Source organism: Lynx canadensis, chromosome E3 (assembly GCF_007474595.2).
Source record: "Lynx canadensis isolate LIC74 chromosome E3, mLynCan4.pri.v2, whole genome shotgun sequence".
NCBI lineage: Eukaryota > Metazoa > Chordata > Mammalia > Carnivora > Felidae > Lynx > Lynx canadensis.
In genome coordinates, this window is record NC_044318.1 from 17,666,253 (window position 1) to 17,690,713 (window position 24,461).

Here is a 24,461-nt window from a genome sequence, read left to right on the forward strand (position 1 = left end):
CTTTTGTTTCCCAGGGTCAAGGAGAATGTCGGGTCTGTGGCTCTGGTCATAATTACCCTGTGAACTGGCTCTGGAACGTCAGGCCACTTCCCCTCCCTCAGCTCCCCTCACGAATGGGGACGTCAGTGAGCTGAATTAGTTTAGTCCAGGTCATCAGCAGCACAGCTGGGATTTGTACCTGCGAGCAGGCTCTTAGCCCCTGGGCTACACTGCCTGGAAGCCTGTGGGCTGAAGCTGAGGTTCTGGCCCCTCCCCAGCACCGTCCCAGCCCCCAGAGGCCAGTGACCGGGCTGGGTCCCCTGGCAGCCCCAGACACCACGCTGCCTTGGTCAGCAGAGGTTCTGGCCAAGGGCTGACGGGGGCAGAGCAGGCGCTGGGGCTGGGAGCCGCCGAGAGGGGGAGGAGTGGGCCCAGGGCCCAGGGCAGGTTTTGGTAACCAGCAGGGTCAGGTGGTTCAGGCATTGGCTCCTGACCGTGACTGTGTCCTGCCCACAGGGTAAGAAACAACTCTGCAGTAGACACCTGGGGCTGCCGATTTTCAAGAAATCCCTGTGGGTGGTGCCTTAAGGGAAAAGAATGAAAAGGAAGTAAAGCAAAACAAAAATGAGTGGAGTAGAAAATAGCAGAGCACGTTGTACAAAGTGAGGCTAAGTACAGTTTCCTCACATTTTAATTTGCATTTTGTGTGTACCAAGTTAGGATAGAAATATATTCCCTGCTACGATAGCTGTTAAGAAAGTGCCAGAGCCTCAGATCTAGGAGGCTGCCTGCAGATGGAAGGAGCCATTAGATTGATCTAAAAAAGTATTACCTTGATCTAAAAAAAATTTTAAAGTGTTTTTGTTTATTTATTATTTTATATTGAAAGCAACTCAGCTTGTGAAAAGTTAACACAGTGTATAAGTGTACAAAGTTCTTTTTTTTTTTACAGATTTATTTTGAGAGCGTTTGTGTGTGTGCACAAGTGGGGGAGGGGTGGGGAGAGAGAGGTTGGTTGAGGGAGAATCCCAACCAAGCAGGCTCCACACTCAGTGTAGAGCTCATTGTAGGGCTCAATCCCACAACCCTGGGATCATGACCTGAGTCAAAATCAAGAGTCAACCACTAAACTGACAGAACCACCCAGGCACCTCTGTACAAAGTTCTTCAAAGTTCCCACCACCCCCACCTTCCAGCTTCCATTATCACTGCCATCCCTGTGTTGGTAGAGCTCCTAGGGGTCCTTGAGGGAAGTCTCAACCCATCTACAAATGTCCTTTTTCTTTTCACCATAATAGACCTGATATTCTTCAACTTGCTTTTTATTTAAAAAAAAATTTTTTTTTTTAATGTTTATTTATTTTTGAGACAGAGAGAGACACAGCATGAGCAGGGAAGGGGCAGAGAGAGAGGGAGACACAGAATGTGAAGCAGGCTCCAGGCTCTGAGCTGTCAGCACAGAGCCCGACGCGGGGCTCGAACTCACGGACGGCGAGATCGTGACCTGAGCCGAAGTCGGCCGCTCAACCGACTGAGCCACCCAGGCACCCCTCAACTTGCTTTTTAAATGTGACAGTTTTGTGGGGTGCCTGGCTGGCTCAGTCAGTAGAGCGTGTGACTCTTGACCTCGGGGTTGTGAGTTGGAACCCCACATTGGGTGTAAAGATTACTTGAAAGTAAAATCTTAAAAAACATAAGTGTCACAGTTTTTTCTGACTTTTTTTTAACCTTAGCTTTATTAAAATATAATTCTCAAACCTTATAATCTATCCATGTAAAGTACAATTCAACGGTTTTTAATATATTGGCAGTCATGCAATCAAGACACAGTTTTAGAACATTTTCACCAACTCCAAAGAAACACGTTAGCAATTGTTCCCTATTTCCCGCCCCCGCAACTCTCCCCTCCCCCATCCATAGGCAATCACTCATATACTTTCCATCTGTATAGATTTGCCTTCTCTGGGTATTTCGTGTAAATGGATTCATTCAATACATGGTCTTTTGTGGTTAGATTCTCTCACTTAGCATAATGCTTTTAAGGTTCACCCTGTGTCAGTCCTTCCTTTTTGTGACTATTATAGCATTCCATTGTATGGATACGCCACATTTTGTTTATCCATTCATTAGCTGATGGGCATTTGGGTTTGTTTCCCCATTTGGCTATTACAGATAACACTTCTATGAACATATGTGTACAAGTTTTTATGTGAATGTTTTCATTTCCCTTGGACGTGTACCCAGGAGTGGAATTGCTGGATCATATGGTAATTCTGTGGTTAACTTTTTGAGGAACTGTCAGACTATTTTCCAAAGTGGTTGCACCATTTTACATTCCTACCAACAGTGTATGAGAGTTTCACTTTCTCCGTACCCTTGCCAACATTTGTTATTTATTGGGTTTTAAAAAATTGATCCCTCCTAGTGGATGGCTTTGACTTGCATTTCCCTAATGGCTAATGATGTTGAGCATCTTTCACGGGCTTACTGGTCACGAGTATATCTTGTTTAGAGTAATGTCTGTTAAAATTCATTCAAGCCCTTTGCCCATTTTTTATTTGGGTTATTTGTTATTTTATTGTTCAGTTGTATAATATTTATTTTGAGAGAAAGAGAATGTGGGAGAAGAGCAGAGAGAGATGGAGAGAGAATCCCAAGCAGGATCCATACTGTCAGGGCAGAGCCCGACGCGTGGCTCGATCTCACGAACTGTGAGATCATAACCTGAGCCAAAATCAAGAGTTGGACACTCAACTGACTGAGCCACCCAGGCGTCCCACAAATGTTTAGTATTGATGGTGCCTAATTTATCTGTTCTTTTGTTGCTCGTGCTGTTGGTGTCATATCTAAGAAGGCTTTGCCTAACCCACATCACAAGATTTTCTCCCATATTGTTTTCTAAGGGTTAAGTAATGTCGTAGCTTTTATATTTAAGTCTTTGATCTATTTTTAGTTATTTCCTATGATGGGTGTAAGGAAGGGGGTCAATTTCATTCTTTTGCCACGTATATTCACTTCTCCCAGCGCCGTTTGTTGAAAAGATTATTCTTTCCGCATTGAATGGTCTTGGCTCCCTTGTCAAAATCAATGGTTCTAAATGTGAGCACTCATTTCCGGACTCTCAAATCTATTCCATTGATCTGTGTCTATCCTTACACCAATACCAACTGTCTTGATTACCGCAGCTACTGTAGCAAGTTTTGAACTCAGGAAGTGTGACTCCTTCAACTTTGTTCCTCTTTTCTCAAGACTGTTTTGGCTATTTTGGGACCCTTGAATTTCCATGTGAACTTTAGGACCCATTTGTGAATTTGTTCAAAGAAGCCACTAGGATTTTGATAGTGATCGGTTTGAGTCTGTAGATCAATTTGGGGAGTATGGGCATCTTAGCAATATTAAATCATCCTCTGATCTGTGAACACAGAATATCTTCCCATTTTTTTAGGTCTTTAATTTCTTTCAACATGCTGTGTTTCTCAGTGTATGAGTCATGTACTTCTTTTATTAAATTTATTCCCAAGTATTCTTTTTGAAGTTCTTAATAGGTGAGCTTGTTTTCTTAATTTCATTTTTGAATTTTTCATTCCTAATGTGTAGAAATACTATTGATTTTTGTATTCTACAATCTCGCTGAACTTTTTTTTTTTTTATTGTTTTTGCATGTCTGCATGTATCTAGAGTTTCCCCTTTCTTCTAACAGTCACACAGCAGTTCATGGTATATAGAAAACTCTAATTAATTTGACATGCTTCCACTGGTGGACATTGTGGGCTGTTACCATTTTTTTGCTGTTACTGATTATGCTAAAGAGAACATTGTTTAGGGCACACAACCATTCTGGGGGCGTGTATTGAGTGCCCACTCTCTGCCAGGTACTCTTTGAGGCACTGGGGATACAGACAGTAAAAAAGTAAAGGAGGTTTCAGCTTGGGAATATCTCTGTGATGAGAATAAAGCAGATGTGCTAAGGAGTAACTGGATATGTATATGAGAGGAGTTCTTTGAATTGAGGGGCTGGAGAATATTTCTCTAGAGAGGCGACTATTGAGCTAGGATCCAACTGATGAGAAAGAACCCACTGTTGGAAGGTTGGGAAGATTGTTCCAGGCACAGGGAATAGCAAGTACAAAGGCCCTGGGGTAGAAATGGGCTCCCCGTGTTCACCAAACAGAAAGCAAGCCAGTGGGCCTTGGAGAGCTGCCAAGGCCAGAGGATAAGTGGGCAGGGGCCAGACTAAGGCTGGCCTTGTAGCCTTAAAAGCCGTTTATGTTTTTTTTCAATTTTTAAAAAATGTTTGTTTATTTATTTATTTATTTATTTATTTATTTATTTAGAGAGGGAGAGACAGAGCATGAGCAGGGGAGGGGCAGAGAGAGAGGGAGACACAGAATCCGAAGCAGGCTCCAGGCTCTGAGCTGTCAGCACAGAGCCCGATGCGGTGCTCGAACTCACAAACCATGAGATCATGACCTGAGCCGTAGTCAGACGTTCAGCTGACTGAGCTACCCAGGCGCCCCAGTCATTTACATTTTATTAATAATGGGGAGAGAAGCTCCCGGAGGGTGTTAAGCAGGGGAATGATTTAATCTACTTTATGTTCTAAAACGATCACTCTAGTTGCTTAAGAAGCATTTATTTTCCCTGCCTTATTTCAAACACAGAGTTCTTCGAAGTGGAATTACTGGGTCAACGGGTTTGTACATTAAAAATGTTCTTAGATGCCGCCTGCCAGGTGCCTCCCCAAAAGATAGCTGTAGTTTTCACTTGGAGGGTGCCAGCTCTTTGTCACCAGGGGCATTCGCAGTAAGGTGCACAGCGAGTTCTGACTCCCTGGACCCCGGCACCCATTGTCGTGCTTCCCTTTGCAGGACCCACACTGCTGCATTTACACTATAACTCTGGCTGTACCGCCCACCCCTTGGGTAACACGGGCATCCCAGGAAGATGGCAGACGAAGACCTCATTTTTCGCCTGGAAGGTGTTGATGGCGGCCAGACCCCCCGGGCTGGTCACGACGGTGATTCCGAGGCCGACAGCGACGATGAGGAAAGTTACTTCATCTGCCCCATCACTGATGACCCTAGGTCACACCAGAATGTCAATTCCAAAGTTAATAACTACTACAGCAACCTAACGAAGAGCGAGCAGTATGGCTCCAGTGGGTCCCCAGCAAGCTCCTTCCACTTTAAGGTGAGTGGACCACCCACTCCACCCCGGCCCACCTGCCGCAAGGGATGGGGAAGTGGGGTCACTGACTGGGGTCGTCTCTGTGTTTCCCTCCCCTGGGCAGCACTCTGAGCCCTGGAGATTGGCAGATACGCCTGTAAGGCTGGGAGGTTTTTGTTGGCTTAAAACAAGTCTCATTACTTTAGAGGTGTTTTTCTAAAAAAAAAAAAAAACCAAAAACATTTTTTTTAATGTTTATTTATTTTTGAGAGAGAGAGAGAGAGAGACAGAATATGAGTGGGGAGGGGCAGAGAGAGAGGGAGACACAGAATCCGAAGCAGGCTCCAGGCTCTGAGCCGTCAACACAGAGCCTGACGCGGGGCTCGAACTCACGAACCGTGAGATCATGACCTGAGCTAAAGTCAGACGCTCAACCGACTGAGCCACCCAGGCACCCCTAGAGAGGTGTTTTTCAAATAGCTGCTTCGGACCCACTGCTGGGTCATGAAAACCTTGACCAACTTTTAAAAAATTGCAACAGAAGAGAATAGACCAGGACATCCTGAAGACCAGTGCAAATTGTAAAGATCTTATTTTTTGGTACCTATGCTCACACATGTTCACATGTGTAGATGTGGTGACCCAGTTGGTTGTTGTCGGCCAGGCTCTAATCATGTAAATATTTGCATTTCATCCCTGATGTGTGTGTATGTGGGTCCAGGGACCTGATGTAAAATGTAGTTCTTCATGTTGGTTGTAGTAAAAAAATGCCACTGCCTTAATATAACACTGTATGTTAACTATACTGGAATTAAAATAAAACTCTTAATAAAAATTTTTTAAAAAACCATGCTTGGGGTTAGGCAACCTTCTGGATTGAGGAAAAGCATACTTACTTTGTTCAGGATTTGTCTTCATGCCAGGGCAAAGCTGGTCTAAAGGGGTAGGGGAAAGATGAACATCATCGGGCTTTTGTATAATAACTGGTGATGAAAAAAATTTCATTTTATTAGTAATCTCTATGCCCAATGTGGGGCTCAAACTCATGACCCAGAGGGGTGCCTGGATGGCTCAGTCAGTATAACGTCCCACTTTGGCTGAGGTCATGATCTCATGGTTTGTGGGTTTGAGCCCCATATCAGTCTCTGTGCTGACAGCTTGGAGCCTGGCGCCTGCTTCAGATTCTGTGTCTCCCTCTCTCTCTGCCCCTCCCCTGCTCGGGCTCTGTCTTTCAGAAACGAATAAACGTTAAAAAAAAATTTCAAACTCATGACCCCACGATCAAGAGTCACATGCTCTCCCAGCTGAGCCAGTCAGGCGCCCCTCCCCCCCCAAATTTTAAATGCAATAATGTTATCCTGATTTAATTTAATGCCCACCAACAGAAGGTATCTGTTAGTACCATAAGCAAAATGCGAATTACCACTTTGGGATTTAGAATTGGAGTCATTCTCCTGTAACTTCAAAATTAATCTGTTTTTAGAAAATTAATGATTCTAGTGACTCCTGGGTGGCTCAGTCAGCTGAACAATCTGACTTTTGATTTTGGCTCATGTCATGATCCCAGGGTCATGGGATTGAGCCCCGCCTCAGGCTCTATACTGAACATGGAGCCTGCTTAAGATTCTCTCTCTCCCTCTGCCCCTCTCCCCTGCTCATGCTCTCTTAAAAAAAAAAAAAATTAATAATTCTAGTTCTTGGACAGTTGGATTTTTTTTTTTCCTATCGGGGCCAGAGTTCTAGCTTAAGTCTCTGTGGGACAGGCAGCTCCAGAAATAGCCCTGTGGGTCCCCTCTGAGGTTGGGGGCCCCCGAAGGGTCAGACTGAGGCTTGCCCTGCTTTTCCCGTACTGAGCCAGCCTCTGAAACTCCCACCCAGCCCCGTGGAGGGCAGCACAGGGAGGGCAGGAGAGCAGTCTGGCACTCCTGTCTGTTCACTGTGGGTCACGGAGGCTTGAGGAAACACGGATCCCTGAGGAATCCTGTACCACATGTGAGGGAATCCGGGAACCAGCGGGGGCTGCAGGGCTCAGGGCTTGTGAATCAGAAACCAGCTCATGCCAGCTGAAGGGAGGAAGGATATCCATTATAACAGTCCAGGAGTATTTCTGGGGACCCAGGGAGAGAAGTAATGTCTGGTCTCTCAGGGCACAGGTCTAGGAACCAGGAGATAGCAGGACTGTCTCTCCCTGTCTCTCTTTCCCTATCCTTTATTCTTCTCTGCCTCATTCTAGACAGTGGGAAGATAGACCCCTATGGCCCCAGTGTCCCCTCATTACAGATGGAGCCATGTGCAAAGACAGACTTGACCTTCTCCGTCCCAATTGCAAGGGGCAAATATCTGCTTGGCCCAGCCTGGGTCAGGCATTCTCTCTCTCTGACTCAGTCACTTCTGTCCAGTGCATGGGATTGAGGGGTGGGGGGGTGGGGGTGTCGCACAAGAGGGGACTGCCTCAGGGAAGGAGGATCCTGGTGGCTTCCTTAGGGGGCAGACCTGGCAGTGACCCCATGAGCCCAGTTGAGGCTTTTGGGAAGACACTGAGAGGGCCCAGGAACTGAAAGGCCTCAGACACAGATGGCCAGTCCCTGACCACAAAATGTAGTATGGTAAAGCCTTTAAAGGAAGTGCAGACGGGAGGTTTGTCTGTCTGCCTGTGGCTTTAGGATGTGAGCCTCTTGAGGGCAGGGCACTGTGGCGTTTATCACTCATCCCCAGTACCTGGGGCCATGCTCTGCACACAGTAAGTACTTGCTTCAGAATTGGGCAGGGGGGACGGGTGGGAGACTACTCAACTGACTTCACTGTGGGTGCCCTCTTGATAAAGGACAGTATTTATGTAAAACATAAACCCCTGTGGGCCACTTGACAATAGTCCTTAAAATAAAAAATATACCTCAGATGGCAATTTGATCTCTGGAGACTCTTCCTCAGCCCAAGTGTTCCCACTGGGGTACTGTTGCCATTGGGGGAAGGACAATTCTCTGTTGGGTGGGACTGTCCATTCTATTATAGGTTATTCAGCAGGTCTGACCCCTGCCGACTAAGAGCTGCATTTCCCCCCTGTTCCTTACGACAATCCAAAATGTTTCCCATTATGTGTTTGCAAAGCCCATACGGGAAGGTACCCACTTCAGTTTAGAACCAGTATAGAAGAGGGACGCCTGGGTAGCTCAGTCAGAGAAGTATCTGACTCTTGGTTTTGGCTCAGGTCATGATTTCAGTTTCATGAGTTTGAGCCCCGCTTCAGGCTCTGCACTGACCGTTTGGAGCCTGCTTGGGATTCTCTCTCTGCCCTTCCCCCACTTGCACTGTCTCTGTCTGTCTGCCTCTCTCTCTCAAACAATAAAAAAATTTAAAAAAACAGTATAGAAGTATTTGTACAAGTGTTCAAGTTTACATATTCAAAGATGTTGCAGTATTGTTTGTAATAAAGAAAAAATGGACGTAGCTCAGAGGTCTATCAAGAGGGGCTTATTTAAATGATAAACCATGGTCCTAAGAGAATAGTGTATTTACATTAAAACAAAGATGATGTTTATATGTAATTTGACTTGAAAACTGTGCCAAGATGTATATATATATATTTGGAGGGAAAATCCATGAAAAGCAGAGGGATAGTAATGGGTCCATAATTAGCACAAAAAATGTTAGCTATTTTTATTTTTATACACTGTTACGTAAAAAAGCAAGCTGAAATATAATACAATCTCACATTTATCCAAAAAACTATACACACATCTTAGTATTTGCATCGCAAAAACTGCTGGAGGAATTTGCACCCAACGGTTAATGGTGATTCTCTCTGGGGGAGAGGATGCCACTGTGGGGGACTTTATGTTATATATATTTTTAAACATTTGGGACTTTTTTTTAATGTTTATTTATTTTTGAGAGAGAGAGCGAGCGAGCACAAGGGGGAGGGGCAGAGAGTGGGGGGAGAGAGAGAATCCCCAACAGGCTCTGTGCTGTCAGCACAGAGCCTGATGCGGGGCTTGAACCCACGAGCTGTAAGATCATTACCTGAGCCAAAATCAAGAGTCAGAAACTTAACCGACTGAGCCACACAGGCACCCCAAACACTTGGAATGTTTAAACCACACATATGTATTACTTGTGTGCAGAAGAGGTGTTTTTAGAAGAAAAATAAAGCAAAACATCCAGCTCACCTTCCCTCCCTCAAACAAACAAAGTAATAAATAGCCTCTCCTTAAAACTTCTACGAGGCATAGTTCAAAATCCTCACCGAGGACGGGAGTGCTTGTGGTCCCCAGGGACCCTTCTGGGCTCTGTTCACCCCGCACTTCTGCCTGCTCCTGGAATAGGCTTCCCTTTTCACGCCTCGGCCTGAAACCTCTTTAAACTGATGGTTGATCCGGTCTGTTAAAATGATTGTCCTGGCTCCCTCAGGATGTGTGGCTTAAGACACCCTGCCCTGGCTATCTCTTGTGCATTCCCTGGGGATCATAGGAGACCTCTGTGTGTGTCTGTTATCCTCTGAGTCAGCCGCTGCCTCCAAGGCTAGGGACTGTGTCTCATTGCACTTCCCATTCCCTATACTTGGTAGAATGACCATTTATGGACAAGACTGTGCCCATTCGTTGCCCACCGTCCTAGGTAACTGAAAGCAGGCTCTGTGGTGTTCCTGTGGTCTGTGGCAGCTTCAGAGGGGGACAGCAGCTCAGTTTTCCAAACTTCACTCGTGCTGGCGCTCCTCAAAGCTAATGTGTTTTTTGTTTACTGTTGACATGGCAACCTGGCTTGTTCAACCAAAATGGCCACCTGGAGTTCCTCCAGAGAGGCACCACCCTGGCAGGTACCGGGCATGTATTGTGAACAGTCCAGTTCTGTCACTGCCTTCTGCCTAGTTCCCCGGAGGGGTGGGGGTGGGGGGTTGGGGGGATGGTGGCGGAATCATTAAGGGGGCCACCCTGTTGATAGAATATCAGGCAGCCAAGCAAGGATATTTATAGAGTTTACTATAACATGGGAAAGTGCTTTTGCTCTGGAGTTAAATTTAAATAGCAGAATATAGAGTACAGTTATAGCTTTGTTAAAACACACTTGCACGTGCATGCACACACATACACACACAGAACAAAAGCGTGGAAGGAAGTATATCAACACACCAGCCGGGATTGCCTTTGGATACTAGGAGTGATTGTATTTCCTTTCTACTGCTCTGTCATTTCTCCACTTTCTAGAATAAGCATATATGTTTTTAATTTTTTAGTAAAGGGGGAAATTTGATTTTAAGAAATTGTTCTCCTGGTCTGGGAGTATCTTGGGGATCAGTCTATATCAGTCACATATAGATCACCTCTTTTTTTTTTTTTTTTAAGTGAATTATGTTCCATCACATGATGTTCATGGATTTATTTAGCCACTCCGCCTCTTGGGGACACTTTCATTATCCACCCCCGCCCCCCGCTCTTTTTTTTGCTTACAAACAGTGCTGTAATAAGTCTCCTTGTATGTATAGCTAAGCAAACTTTAAAATGCATATATTTCAGCAGTGCCTGGGTGGCTCAGTAGGTTGAGCGTCAGACTTCGGCTCAGGTCATGATCTCATAGTTTGTGATTTTGAGCCGCACATCGATTTGGGATTCTTTCTCTCTCTTCCTCTCTTTCAGCCCCTCTCCCACTCGTGCTCTCTGTCTCAGAATAAATAAGTAAACTAAAAAAATAATTACTATAAAATGCATATATTTTATAATATGTAAATAATATGTATACAAGGTAAAGAGAATTCACACTGTATCAGTGGAATAGTGAAAAGTCAGCCTCCCACCTCAGACTTGCTTCCCTTAGGGATGTCCTTCCAGAAATGTTCCTTGCCTATATACATATACATCTATATGTATATGACCCTTCCCCCCCGCCCCCCCCCGTTTTTTATGGAATCGTTAGCTGCCTGCAGACCTGTCTTGCGCTCTTGTGGCTGTCTTCCCACATTGGCACATATGAGCTGGCATCAGCTAGTACTTGTGTAACAGCCACTCTGGGCTGGGCAGGCACTGCCCTGCACTCTTTATTCATTTAATCTACACAGCAGTCCTGTAAGGATGGGCGTTTTGCAGACAGTAAACTTGAGGCTCTGAGATCTTTTTTTTTTATTAAAAAAATTTTTTTTATATTTATTTATTTTTGAGAGAGAGGGAGAGACAGAGCATGAGCAGGGGAGGGGTAGAGAGAGAGGGAAACACAGAATCTGAAGCAGGCTCCAGGCTCTGAGCTGTCAGCACAGAGCCTGACGTGGGACTCGAACTCACGAACTGCGAGATCATGACTTGAGCCGAAGTCGGACATTCAGCCGACTGAGGTACCTAGGCACCCCTGAGGCTCTGAGATCTTAATCACTTGATGCTCGTCGTGACGGCAGCATGGTGGAGCTTATTTTGTTGTTTTGTAATGGCTGAATATCATGTCTGGACGCCCCATAATATACTGAGTCAGTCCCTCATGGATGGGTAGGAAGGTCGTTTCCAGTCTTATGCTACTACAAACATCTCTTCCTTAAACATCTTTGTGCATATGTCCTTGTGCCCAAGCAGGGTGCACCTGCCAGGTAAATCCCCAGAGGTGGATGTTTAAGAACACAGCTGGACATTGGCGGCTGTCCTTCAAAGAGTCTGCACCAATGTTTGTCCCCACGCTGTATGGGCACATCTGCTTCCCATGCCCTTGTTGGTGGACTTTGGTGATTACACATCTTTTCAGCCCACCAAGGTGGCTCTAACAGCTTGGTCAGAGGCAGCGATTACCCCAGAATGAGACGGACATGCCAGCCTTTGATGACTCACTGGGAAGAGATGCATCCCTGTCCATCTGAGCCCCAGGAAGCCCCACCCTGGCAGCTTTGGGCTTCTGTCCCTGACTAGTGACCACAGGAAGCTCTGTGCACACCCAGAGGTGATGAACATTTTGGGGCTCTGCCCACTGCTTTGAGAATGCAGAATCAGACAGGGAAGGTTAGGCATCCGGTGTCCACAAAGCTTTGGACTTCTAGCAAGATGAGGGCCTGTTAGGCAGATGAAGGAAAAAGAGGGTGACACTGGCAGTGGGCAGGAGGCCACCCAGTGACCTGCTGTCTGAAAAACAGGATGAGGCTGAGGAGATTCAAGCCTGACCACAGGGACTCCTCTTTCTGAAGTCTGTGCATGGGCTAAAATGCTCAAATCCAGGGCGCCTGGGTGACTCAGTCAGCTAAGTGTCTGACTCTTGGTTTCAGCTCAGGTCACGATCTCATGGTTGATGGGTTCGAGCCCCGCATTGGGCTCTGCACTGGCAGTGTAGAGCCTGCTTGGGATTCATTCTCTCTCTCTCTTTCTCTCTGCCCCCTCCCTGCTTGTGTGCTCTCTGTCTCTCTGAAAATAAGTAAACAGGGGCGCCTGTGTGGCTCAGTCGGTTGAGCGTCCGACTTCAGCTCAGGTCACGATCTCGCGGTCCGTGAGTTCGAGCCCCGCGTCGGGCTCTGGGCTGATGGCTCAGAGCCTGGAGCCTGCTTCCGATTCTGTGTCTCCCTCTCTTTCTGACCTTCCCCCGTTCATGCTGTGTCTCTCTCTGTCTCAAAAATAAATAAACGTTAAAAAAAAATTAAAAAAAAAAAAGAAAAGAAATAAACATTAAATACATATATATATGTACATATAAAATGCTCAAATCCTTTATGGAAATGTGCTGGGGTACAGGGGCTCCCTTCTTCAATTTTACTTTATGTTTTTAGCAGCTTCATTGAAATATAGTTCTTATAACATACAGTTTAACCATTGAAAATGTCCAATTCACCAGCTTTAAGTATAGTTATTCAATTTTGCATCCACATGACCACAATCAATTTTAGCCCGTTTTCATTAGCCCTGAAAAGAAACCCCGCATCTATCTCTCAGCCATAACCCCCAAGCATCCCCATCCCACCCAACCCCTGCAACCAGTAATCTGCTTTCAGTCTCTATGGATTTGCCTTTTCTGGACCTTTCATATAAATAGGATTCTGTGACATGGGGTCTCTTGTGTCTGGCTTCTCACTGCAGTGTTTTCAAGATTCATGCATGCAGAAGCGTGTGTCAGTGCTCATTTTTTTATTGCCGAATACTACCCAGTGCACGGACTTACCACATTTTATTTGTTCATCTGTTGACGTGCCTTGGGGTGGTTTCTCCCTTTTGGCTTTTGCAAATAATGCTACATGAATTGCTGTGTAGATGCATGTTCATTTCTCCTGGGAATGAATTGCTGGGTCACATGGTCATAATCTGTTTGGCTCTCCTTTTTACAAAAGAGCAAGGAACTTGGGGCTTGACGGGCTTGGTCTGAGTTTGGGGTCTGCCGGTTCCTGGCTGCTGCAGGTCTATAGGCAAGTTACCTCCTTGCTCTTGGAGCCTTGGGCTTTTCTCCAGTGGACTAGGGAACTGTCCTACCTGCCTGGCTGCCCTTCACAAGACTGCCATGAGGTGCAGGCTGGGATTCTGTCTGGGAAGGTAGCTTCCAGGGGGCAAGGGCATTATGCCACCCTCGGGGATGTTACTGCATTGCTGATTATTATTTCCATCCTTCCCATCCTTTCTTCTCTAACCCTGGCTCTCAATCCGACTGGTCGGGGGAGACCAGCTGCAACTATTCCTTTTGACAGAGAGATTTGTTTAGGACTTTTAGCTATGTTTCTTTGGCAGTTACTTGTGTGATTCCTTATGGAAGTAATCCATGTTCCTTGCAGAAAACAGCGAAAGTGTAGATATAATTGCTGTTAAGGTCTTAGTGTGTATTTTAGTCTTTTCTGCATTTCACTATAAATATAGACTTGACTAAATAAATAGGGACTTTTATTGCATTATGTATCTATGTCTTCAGAAACCAGTTTTTCTTGGCAAACAAGAGATGGTGCATATCTTTCCATATTAGTAAATGTGGATCTAGTTCATCTTTTTTTCTTAATGGCTCCATGGCAGCCTGGATGTGCCCCAGTTCCTTTAAACATTTCCTCCTGTGGGATACTTAGACGGTTTCCAGTTTTTTGCTGCCATAGCCAGTGCTGAGATCCACAGAAATTGCATGAAACCTCTAAATGCATGTGGTTCAGAGTGGGACAGGCACATAACACTTCCCTAGCGAAGTGGCCTCTTCCCTAGTAAGCAAGCAAACTTCCCCAATTCTTCCTGCTTCTTTTCTATGTTCTTGGGTGTAACTTAACCCTTTACTGTCAACCAGGAGGGGCGAATCAGGCTGACACAGAGCTACAGACATTTCTTGGAGTCTACAGAAAGGGACATGGGAAAAGACATTTTATAATGTCCACTTGGGGAAAAACAGTTGATGTTTCAGGGAGGATTTAGGCAGCTTCAAGATGCTTCCTCGTGTAAGATCCAGAGGCCTTGATTGCTGTGTTGGTGATAATAAGAATAGCAATATAAAAACAGGGCCAACAGTAATAACATCCTATGTGCCAAAGAAATTGCAAACACATACCCCAGCCCCACTCCTGGCATCTTCCAGGAAATTTGTTGTTGTTGTTTGTTACTTTTGTTATGATTATATTTATTTTTATTTTGTACTCTCAGTCTTTGAGGAACCAAAGTTTTTTCTGATCTCTAGGCAGGGTTATATTTTCCTTTTTAGGAAATCCCCTTGGCCTGCCCATTCTGTGTAAGATCATGCACCAACAACTGAATTCAGATGTTTTATTGTATTTTATTTTATTTTATTTTATTTTAATTTTATTTTTTTTGCATCTTTAGAACTAGAGAATGCTAGAGTTGGCAGGGCCTTAAGAATCACCTAACCCAGTGATCTTTGTTAACTTTGACTTGTAAGTGCAATACCTGAAGGGTATTCAATATGTTAATATTCTCGTAGTAAGAAAATGCAAACAACATAGGTAAACCTATCTCCCAGAGATAACCATTTTATATCATTTCGGTAGAAAACACTTTTCAGACCTCTTTTATGCACTTATATATAAAGATACACTTATGTGTATATGTACAGACACACACATCCTTAGAAATCCATAATGCTGGGGAGCCTTGTTGGCTCAGTTGGTTAAGCATCTGACTCTTGATTTTGGCTCAGATCATGATCTCACAGTTCATGGGACGGAGCCCTATGCTGACAGTGCTGAGCCTGCTTGACATTCTCTCTCTCCCCATTTCTCTGCGCCTCTGCACGCACACACTCTCTCTCAAAGTAAGTAAATAAACTTAAAAAAAAAAATCCATAGTGCTGATTTGTGGGTTTCCTCCACAGTAAATGGTGTCATACTGCTTGCATTATTCAGCAACTTGCTTTTTACCTTCTAAACAATAAGTCATAGATTTTGTCCATTCAATATCTTAATCTGTTTTTTTTTAAGTTTATTTTTTTTTTTAGTAATTCCTATACCCAACATGGAGCTTGAACCCACGACCCCTGAGATCAAGAGTTGCATGCTTTTCTGACTGAGCCAGGCAATCCCAATACCTTGATCTTCCTAATGGCTGCATACTAGTCTGCCAGGTGTATGGAATCATCCCCCTGTGGACAGGCAGGTTGTCGGCAATGCCTGAGCGTTAAATAGCATTATAAGCACGGACCCATCTTTAGGGTACTCACCTGTGCACACCAGAGTAGGTGATCCGCATGGCTGGGTCACAAGTCAGTGAAGGTACTGGCAGATGCCTCTCAAAGGTGGCAGTACCTGCTTCCACCCCCTCAGTGCCTGAGAGTACCCATTCCTCAGGCATCCATAAACACCTGTTTTTCTTAGCCTGACGGATAAAATAGTACACCGGTGATTTGCAGCTCATTTACAGGGCTGTTGAACTGTAATGAGCATTACAACCTCAGTGAGCCCCTATTTCTTTTCTTTTTTTTAAGATTTTTTTTTTTGAAAGAGAGAGTGTGCCTGTGCACGCGTGGGGGAGGGGCAGCGGGAGAGGGGAACAGAGAATCTGAAGCGGGCTCTGCGTTAACAGAAGAGAGCCTGATGTGGGGTTTGAACGCTTGAACCATGAGATCATGACCTGAGCCGAAACCAAGAGTCGGAGGCTTAACCAACTGAGCCACCCAGGTGCCCCAGTGAGCCACTTGCTATTTCTTTTTTTTTTATTAAAAAAAAATTTTTTTTAATGTTTATTTGTTCTTGAAGGAGAGAGAAAGTGAATGGGGGAGGGGCAGAGAGAGAGGGAGACACAGAATCTGAAGCAGGCTCCAGGCTCTGAGCGGTCAGCACACAGCCTGATGCGGGGCTTGAACTCACGATCTGTGAGATCACAATCTGAGTGAAGTTGGTTGCCCAGCTGACTGAGCCACCCAGGCGCCCTGCCACTTGCTATTTCTGAAGAGAATGTGTCTGCCCCAGGAAAAAAGTTGGCCACTAGGAGTCAAAACATTCTTCATTGTCTTTTGTAAACAAGGAAATGGAGGTTCCCCCAGTTAGTCAGCCATGGGTAGGAACCAGAGTCCAGGGAACAGAGCTTAGTACAAGACCTTTTATATTGTGCTTTTTTTTTTTTTTTAATTTTTTTTTTCAACGTTTATTTATTTTTGGGACAGAGAGAGAGACAGAGCATGAACGGGGGAGGGCCAGAGAGAGAGGGAGACACAGAATGGGAAACAGGCTCCAGGCTCTGAGCCATCAGCCCAGAGCCCGACGCGGGGCTCGAACTCACGGACCGCGAGATCGTGACCTGGCTGAAGTCGGACGCTTAACCGACTGCGCCACCCAGGCGCCCCTATATTGTGCTTTTAAAAAAAAAGTTAGTTGCACTAAACCCATCTGTTGCCAACAAGGTGTGGCGTGATTCTTTTCTGGGTTTGGAAAAAAAAGTCGTTTTGATCCTGTGAAATAACGTGCCCTCAAATTCTGAAATACTTTTTTTCTAGACTATTTTTTCAGTTGGAGACATAGCCTCTAACCAGGAGGAAATTTTTTTTTAATTCTTATTTATTTTTGAGAGCGGCAGGAGGGGCAGAGAGACAGGGAGACAGAGGATGTAAAGCAGCTCCGAGCCATCAGTGCAGAGCCCAATGTGGGGCTTGAACTCACAAACCACAAGATCATTGACCTGAGCCAAAGTGCCAAAGTTGGACGCTTAAACCAACTGAGCCACCAAGGTGCCCCCAGGAGATAGTTTCTGTTGATACTGCTCATTGAATGGGGAATTGGGGGAGCATTTGAGTCACCAGTTAAGAGAGGAGCAGTTGGAGAGGTATGTGTCGCAGGTAGGGAATGGGGCACTTGTCCAGACAGGCTCAGAACACTGTAGGTTCCTTGACAGGCAGGGGTCAGAGTCTATCTCTTCTATTCACAGCAGCTGGAATATGAGAGGGACAGTGGCCCTTTTTTGTTAACTACAGAGATTCAGGAACTGTTTTAATTACAAACATGTCTGCTGCTGGGTTATTTATAACAGGGAAGAATAGTAACAAGCTCAAAGTCTGACAGCGGAGATCCACAGGTGAATGGTTAAGTCAATAATGACAAACCCATACAATGGATTACTTAGCTGTTACAGCTAACTTGTAAATTCATGATGTCACGTTTGTGTTTAAAAATGTAAGTGACGTGTCGGGGGCTCCTGGGTGGCTTAGTCGGTTGGGTGTTGGACTTTGGCTCAGGTCATGATCTTGCGGTTCATGAGTTCCAGCCCTGCATCAGGCTCTGTGCTGACAGCTCAGAGCCTGGAGCCTGCTTCGGAGTCTGTGTGTGTGTGTGTGTGTCTCTCTCTGCCCCTCCCCTGCTCACACTCTGTCTTTTACTATCTGCCTCAGAAAAAAATAAACATGAAAAAAAATTTTTTAAATGTAAGTGATGTGTCCTCAGCCTCTTGGAGTATAATTTTGGAGAAACTTTTTGGAGGAGAACTCCAAACTTGTACGTTTTAAATGTGATCCAGCAATTACATTTCCAAGAAATATGTCCTACCGAGATCTTGCACAATCGCATAAAGATTTAGATGCGAGGGTGTTCACTTCAGGACTGTCTGTACTAGGAATTATTGGAGAGAATACAAATATTACAAATATCCATCCACTGAGGTTCGAGAAATATCTTAAGGTACATTTATACATTATATGTCTTAGAACTATAGAAGGGAAATGGGGTCAACCGAGCCTGCCTGTACACATGGCATGGAAAGACGTCCAAGGCCCTGTGGTAAGTGGAGAAAAGTAAGGTGCAGAACGGAAGAGGAGGCCCTGACCCGATGCTAAATTCATGTGTTAACAAATGCGTCAGAACAAACTTGCAGACTGTCTACATCAGCTGTCAACTGTGGTTTTCAGAGCAACAGGTCAGAAAGAACTTCCACTTTCTCCTTCACATTCTGTAGTCCCTGCGGTTTTTTACAGTAAGCAGATCAGACATTTGGAATCCAGAAGATAATCCAGATCACTAGATAAAGTACCATGTCTCATTGGCCCACTCTCCTGAAAGGCTGTAAATTGTATTTACAGTGTGATTCCAGTCTTACAAAACATGCATGGGAAGGATCTGGAAAAGAACACATCTGAAGCATTGACGATCATTGCTCTGGGTGGGCGACATGTGGTAGATTGGAATTTTGTCTTCTCTGTTTTCTAAGCATTTTTGTTAAGCATGAGTTAGCTTCCAAATTGGAAGAAAGAAATTCTGGCCTTGATTTTTGGACTTTGCAGAGAGGGAGCCCTGGCCTGTTCGGCCCGTGTGTGTGTGTGTGTGTGTGTGTGTGTGTGTGCGTGTGTGTGCGCGCGTGTGTGTGTCTGTGTGTGTGTGTGTGTGCGCGCGCGCGTGTGCGCCTTTCTCCTCAGAGCAGGATCCCAGCCATGAGGCTCAGGCCGGGGCCATGCTTGGGGTGTTGTCCTGTTTGGGCCTGAGTCCATGGGATGCTGAGCTGGTCCCAGTGGCTGAGGGGTACTGACGGTGGGTGAGGAAATCTAGAGTTGCTGTTCCACACCCAGTGTTCAGGCCACCATCCAGCACCCTCCCTGTGGCTCAGGCCTCTGGCCTGGAAAGGAGTTTTGGTCTCACCGATTCGTAAAGAGGCTGCAGGGCAGAGCTTCAGTTTCTTCAGAGAAAGAGGGAGAAGGGATTGCTACCCAGTGTGGGTGGAGGAGTGTTTGGAAGAGACAGGAAAGGATTCCACCTTGGGATTATAAAAGCAATAAAATGAGCTTTTTACTATTATTTTTTAAAGTAATCTCTGCACCCAGTGTGGGGCTCAAACCCACAACCCCTGAGATCAAGACTCACACGCTCTACTGACTGAGCCAGCCAGGTGCCCATAAAATGAGGTTTTTAAAACAAAAAACAAGGGGTGCCTGGGTGGCTCAGTTGGTTAAGCGTCTGACTTTGGCACAGGTCATGATCTCACAGTTCGTGGGTTTGAACCCCATGTCAGGCTCTGTGCTGACAACTCAGAGCCTGGAACCTGCTTTGGATTCTGTGTGACCCTCTCTCTCTGCCCCTCCCCCATTTGCACTCTTTCTCTCTCTCTCTCTCAAAAAATAAGTAAATGGGTTTTTTTAATTAAAAAAATAAAACAAAAAACAGGGTTGTGTCATGATACTGTTGAGAATCAGCCTTATCTCCATAATATCATCCTTCCCAGTGAGTACCCAAAAGCCCTGTTTCTCGACAGGTTTTAAAAGTTTGGGGGGACATTTTTGGTCCCCACAATGATTCAGGGGCACTAAGGCATTGAAAAGGTGGAGGGCATGGATGGTAAAAGTTTGAAATGGGTAGAACAGTTCTGTGCAATGAATTTTCCTGCATCCCCAGGACCTTGGAATGTCTCATGGGAATCTGTTCTGAGCCCAGAACTTAGCACAGTGTTTACATAAAGGCAACATATCTTTGGCATGGTTGGAGATATTCTGAGTTTAGGAAGGTTATGTTGTCTATGATTTTCATTTAGGGTGGTAAAATGGGGCATATTTATGATTTATACAGTATTTTTTTTTTTTAATTTTTTTTTTCAATGTTTATTTATTTTTGGGACAGAGAGAGACAGAGCATGAATGGGGGAGGGGCAGAGAGAGAGGGAGACACAGAATCGGAAACAGGCTCCAGGCTCCGAGCCATCAGCCCAGAGCCTGACGCGGGGCTCGAACTCACGGACCGCGAGATCGTGACCTGGCTGAAGTCGGACGCTTAACCGACTGCGCCACCCAGGCGCCCTATACAGTATTTATAAAAAGGTGACGTTGGCCCTGATAGGGTCCACGATTCCCACCAGTAGGTAAGTGCAGTCACTTGGAAGGGCTGTTGAGCATTATAAGTGGATAAAACCAAAATACATTTAACCAGTCCCCACGGATGGACATTTGGGTTGGATTTGGTTTTGCACACAGCGACGCTTTGTATATATACGTTTGCAGGTTTGTGTTTGTATTTCTCTAGGACACATTTCTCGATGTAAAATTTCTGGGTCAGAATAAAGGAATTCATAGTTTTTCATCTCAGTACATTGCCAGGTTGCCTTAAGAAGACGTTTAGACCATTAACCATATGCGAGAGCACCTGTTTCCCCTACATACTGGCCCGCACTAATTATTAGCAGCCATTAAAATGCTTGCCAGTCCGAACAAGGGGGGAGAAGGGGATTGGTGTCTTATTTTTATTTTCAACTTTTTGGTTGCAGGTGAAGCAGTGTGTGTTTTCCTCTGTGTATTGTGTTTCTTCTTTGGTTTCATGGTTAAGATATGTTACTTCTCGGGTGCCTGGGTGGCTCGGTTGGTTAAGTATCTGACTCTTGATTTCAGCTCAGGTCATGATCTCATGGTTCATGAGATTGAGCCCTGTGTCAGACTCTGTGCCTGCTTAGGATTCTCTCTCTCTCTCTCTCAAAATAAATAAACTTAATTAAAAAAAAAAAAAGATATGTCACTTCTGCCCACAGGAAGGCCATGCCCGCTTGAGAAAAAATAGGGTCTTTTGGGAACTTGGTTCCCAAAGGATGATAGCTGGGAGTACTTCTCTGAGTACAGTCTCTCTCTGAGACTACTGATGCTGTCTGCCTCCCCAGAGGTGGGAGACACCTAGGAAATCATAGGGTGGGAGGTGGCTAGACAGCCCTGCCCCAGAAGGCCCTGGTCTAACACTTCCCTTTGCCTTTTGCAGGAAGCTTGGAAGCATGCAATTGAGAAGGCCAAGCACATGCCTGACCCCTGGGCCGAGTTCCACCTGGAGGATATTGCCACAGAATGTGCCACACGTCACAGGTTGGCAGCTCGTCTGGGTGTGTTCTATGGCCCCAGGCCTCAAGGAGTCCTTGGGGGTATGGGTCCTGCTTCTGCTCATAATCAGTGAGGCCTACATACCCTTGGAGGTCAAGGAGAAGGACATAATGATAGTATCTGCCAATATTTGAGCATTTATGCGTGCTTATGGCGCTGTGCATTATCTCGTCTCCTCTTCAGTGTGGTCCCGCAATGTATGTATTCGTCAGGCAAGGCTGAACGTGCTGCTGTAACAAATATGTCCAGAGCTCAATGCAACAAAGGTGTACTTCTCACTTGAGTAAAGCTGGGTGAGAGCTCCGGGACCCTGGGGCTGCTCAGGGATCCAGGCGACTCCCGTCTTGTGGTTCCACTGCCCCAGCACGTGGTCCCTACAGTTGCCACCAAAGGGAAGGAGAATGCATGGAAATAGCACGCCAGCTTTTTGATGACTTGGTCCCAGGAAGATTAACAAAATAGAGCTATGAGCATATAGATTTCCTATTTGAAAAGTCAGGGGGAGAGAAGAGTTATTTCTGGGGGTATCAAGAAGAAAGAAAATAGCAAAAACCACAGACTACCACCAGATAACTATGACAACAGTAGCCCTTATGTATCGAATCCATGTGACAGGCACTGGTTGAAGTCCTCTATATGTATTTACTTATAAAAAAGCCTGGAATATGAATCATGTCAAGCATTTGGGACTACACTGAGAATCTGATGAGAGCCATCTCAGAAAGTTGCACACATATGTCTAATTTTGTTCATAATATTAGAGGGCCCTGGACCTGCCCTGGAGCCCGGCTCCCCACCCCACCCCATCCCATGACCTCTGTGGACCCCTCCAGTCTGAATCCTCTAAGCCAACACCCTGACTTCCCATAATTTTCCCAGGGGAAATAGAGGTTTGCCCAGGGTCACCTAGGTAGTTAATGAGCTAACTTTCTGACTCTCAGTTCAGTGTCTTTCAGTTAGTCAGAACACTGTTTCAAATGTAGGTGACAGAAACCCAATTCACAGCATTAAGCATGGAAGGGGATGTTTGGCTCATGCATGTGGACTTCGGGCATGGCTGGTTCCAGATGCTCCAAGGATGCGTTGCACTTTGACCTCAGATAGACTTTCTTATATCAGTGGAACAGATATTCCCTGAGAGCCTCACATTTCATTTTACCCAACAGAAGAGCATCTTTTCTTTCGTGAATTTTTTTAAACACAAGTTCCATAATGGAATGCCATTGGCCTGGCTTTGGTTATATGGCCTTCTCTGAACCAGTCTTGTGCCAGGGAGCTTTGCTCTGATTCTGATATGTCTAGATCACATACCACACAGGCAGGCAGAAACAACGTAGCCCTTTATGTCTTTCTGCCCCGTGTCCCTGCTCCCACCTTGTGAGGAGATGGCTCTGAGCCTGGCATGCCCTTCCTCCCCACCACTGGAGGCCCACTTCCTATCAGGCACTGGGGGCTGTGCTGGCAGCCAAGGTCAGCATTGTGGGGACCCTAGTAGGGCAGGGTATGGACTCTGTTCCTCCCTGCCTATAAGGCCAGTGGTGACTGGTTGGTGACACATAGCCTCCAGGCTGAAGACACCAGGCGACCCAGGGAAACCCCTGGGAACACAGGCCGCACATGCTGGGCCGGCTCTGTGTGTCCCAGAGCTCCTTGGGGACCAGGGACCAGGCCAAACTGTTTGTTTCCTAACTGAAGTGACTGCCGGCAGAGGGAGCTCAGGCATTGATGGCTGGAGTCTCTGGGCAGTTTCTAAACTGGAAGGCTTCCTCCTCTATTCCTGGTTTTTCAAGAGTACTGGTGCAGGCTACCTCTTTATTGGGACAGATTCCCTGTTCACTCAGGCCGGTTAAGAGCAGGGTTCCAGCTGAAACTGACCTGGGTCTGATCCTGGCTCTCTGGCAAGTTCCTCACCTCTCTGAGCCTCGGTTTCCCCACCTGGAAAATGGGCACAATAATTGTGCCAATCTCACAGAGGCGCTGCGGAGTTTAATTGAAGAGATCTGTTTAAACGCCCCACAGATAGTGAATGCTCAGTGAACTTTGAGCAACTCTGACCTTTATGCCGTCAATGGTTGTGAAGGACAAATGAGATCCTTCTGACATCCCATATCTCCCCTCTCCCTCAACTTCTGGGTGCCTCTCAGCCTTCAGTGTTTTGTTTTTTTGGTTTTTTTTTTTAAGTCTACTTATCTATTTTTGAGAGAGAGAAAGAGAGAGTATGAGCCAGGGAAGGGCAGAGAGAGAGGGAGAGAGAATCCCAAGCCTGCCCCTCACTGAACACAGCCCCCTCATGCGGGGCTCGAACTCACGAGCTGTGAGCTCATGACCAAAGCCGAAATCAAGAGTCAGATGCTTAACCGACTGAGCCACCCTGGCACCCTCAGTCTTCAGTCTTATTTGGAAGTGAGAGTAGACTGTTTCCTTTACCTTGGTCTCTACACAGTAGTAGTAATAATCGTTATTTATTGGGCACGGTACTTGCCGCGGACGTGTTGCAAGTAAGTTGCAGCTCTAGACAGCATCCCTTCCCCCAGCTCCAGGAGAGGTTACCTGCCAGGCTTGTCTTTCCCCATGGAGGTTTCAGGCTCTGAGAAGCCTGTTCTCTCCGAGTCTGTCCTGATGAAGGGTGGGCCAGGGAGGCCTCTGCTAGAGCTAAGAACACCTCAGCCCTAAGAGGAGGTTTTAGAATTTGGGGGTTTACTGAGCTGAGGAGCTCTCTACCAGGCAAATCTATTTGAGGCCCAGCCAGGCCCAGGGGCAGGTTTGCTGCGGGAAAGAGGATTCCTGAAAAAGGAGAGATGAAAATGTTCGAGAATCTTCTCTGTCTCTGCCGTGGGTGTCCTCCTGCAGCTTCCCCACCCCAACACGCACACACACACACACACACCCCTACCCCTGCCTATACCGGGACACAGGCCCAGCTACCTGGCTGAGCCTCACACAGGTGTCGTCAAGATCAAGGGCACTTCCTGTCCTGGAACATGCCATTTGTTGTGTAGACGGGCTAAAACAAGGATATTTATTTTTTCTGTCAGTTCATCCAACATGCATTTATTAAGGCTCCACCTGCACCAGGCCCTGCAGTAAAGAAAACGGACATGGACCTGCCTTTGGGGAGTTACAGTCCA

General features: G+C 45.9%; 1 protein-coding gene across 2 annotated transcripts in view; it reads left to right on the forward strand.

Annotated features, from left to right (window-relative positions):
- Positions 1 to 24,461, forward strand: part of EEF2K (eukaryotic elongation factor 2 kinase) — a 54,663-nt gene that overhangs the window by 10,529 nt on the left and 19,673 nt on the right. For both annotated transcript variants that reach the window (XM_030301034.1, XM_030301035.2), the window contains exons 2-3: positions 4,848 to 5,169; positions 21,218 to 21,318. In XM_030301034.1, coding sequence (XP_030156894.1) covers positions 4,924 to 5,169; positions 21,218 to 21,318 — 347 coding nt within the window. In that variant the 5' untranslated portion in view covers positions 4,848 to 4,923. The remainder of the gene's footprint in view (positions 1 to 4,847; positions 5,170 to 21,217; positions 21,319 to 24,461) is intronic.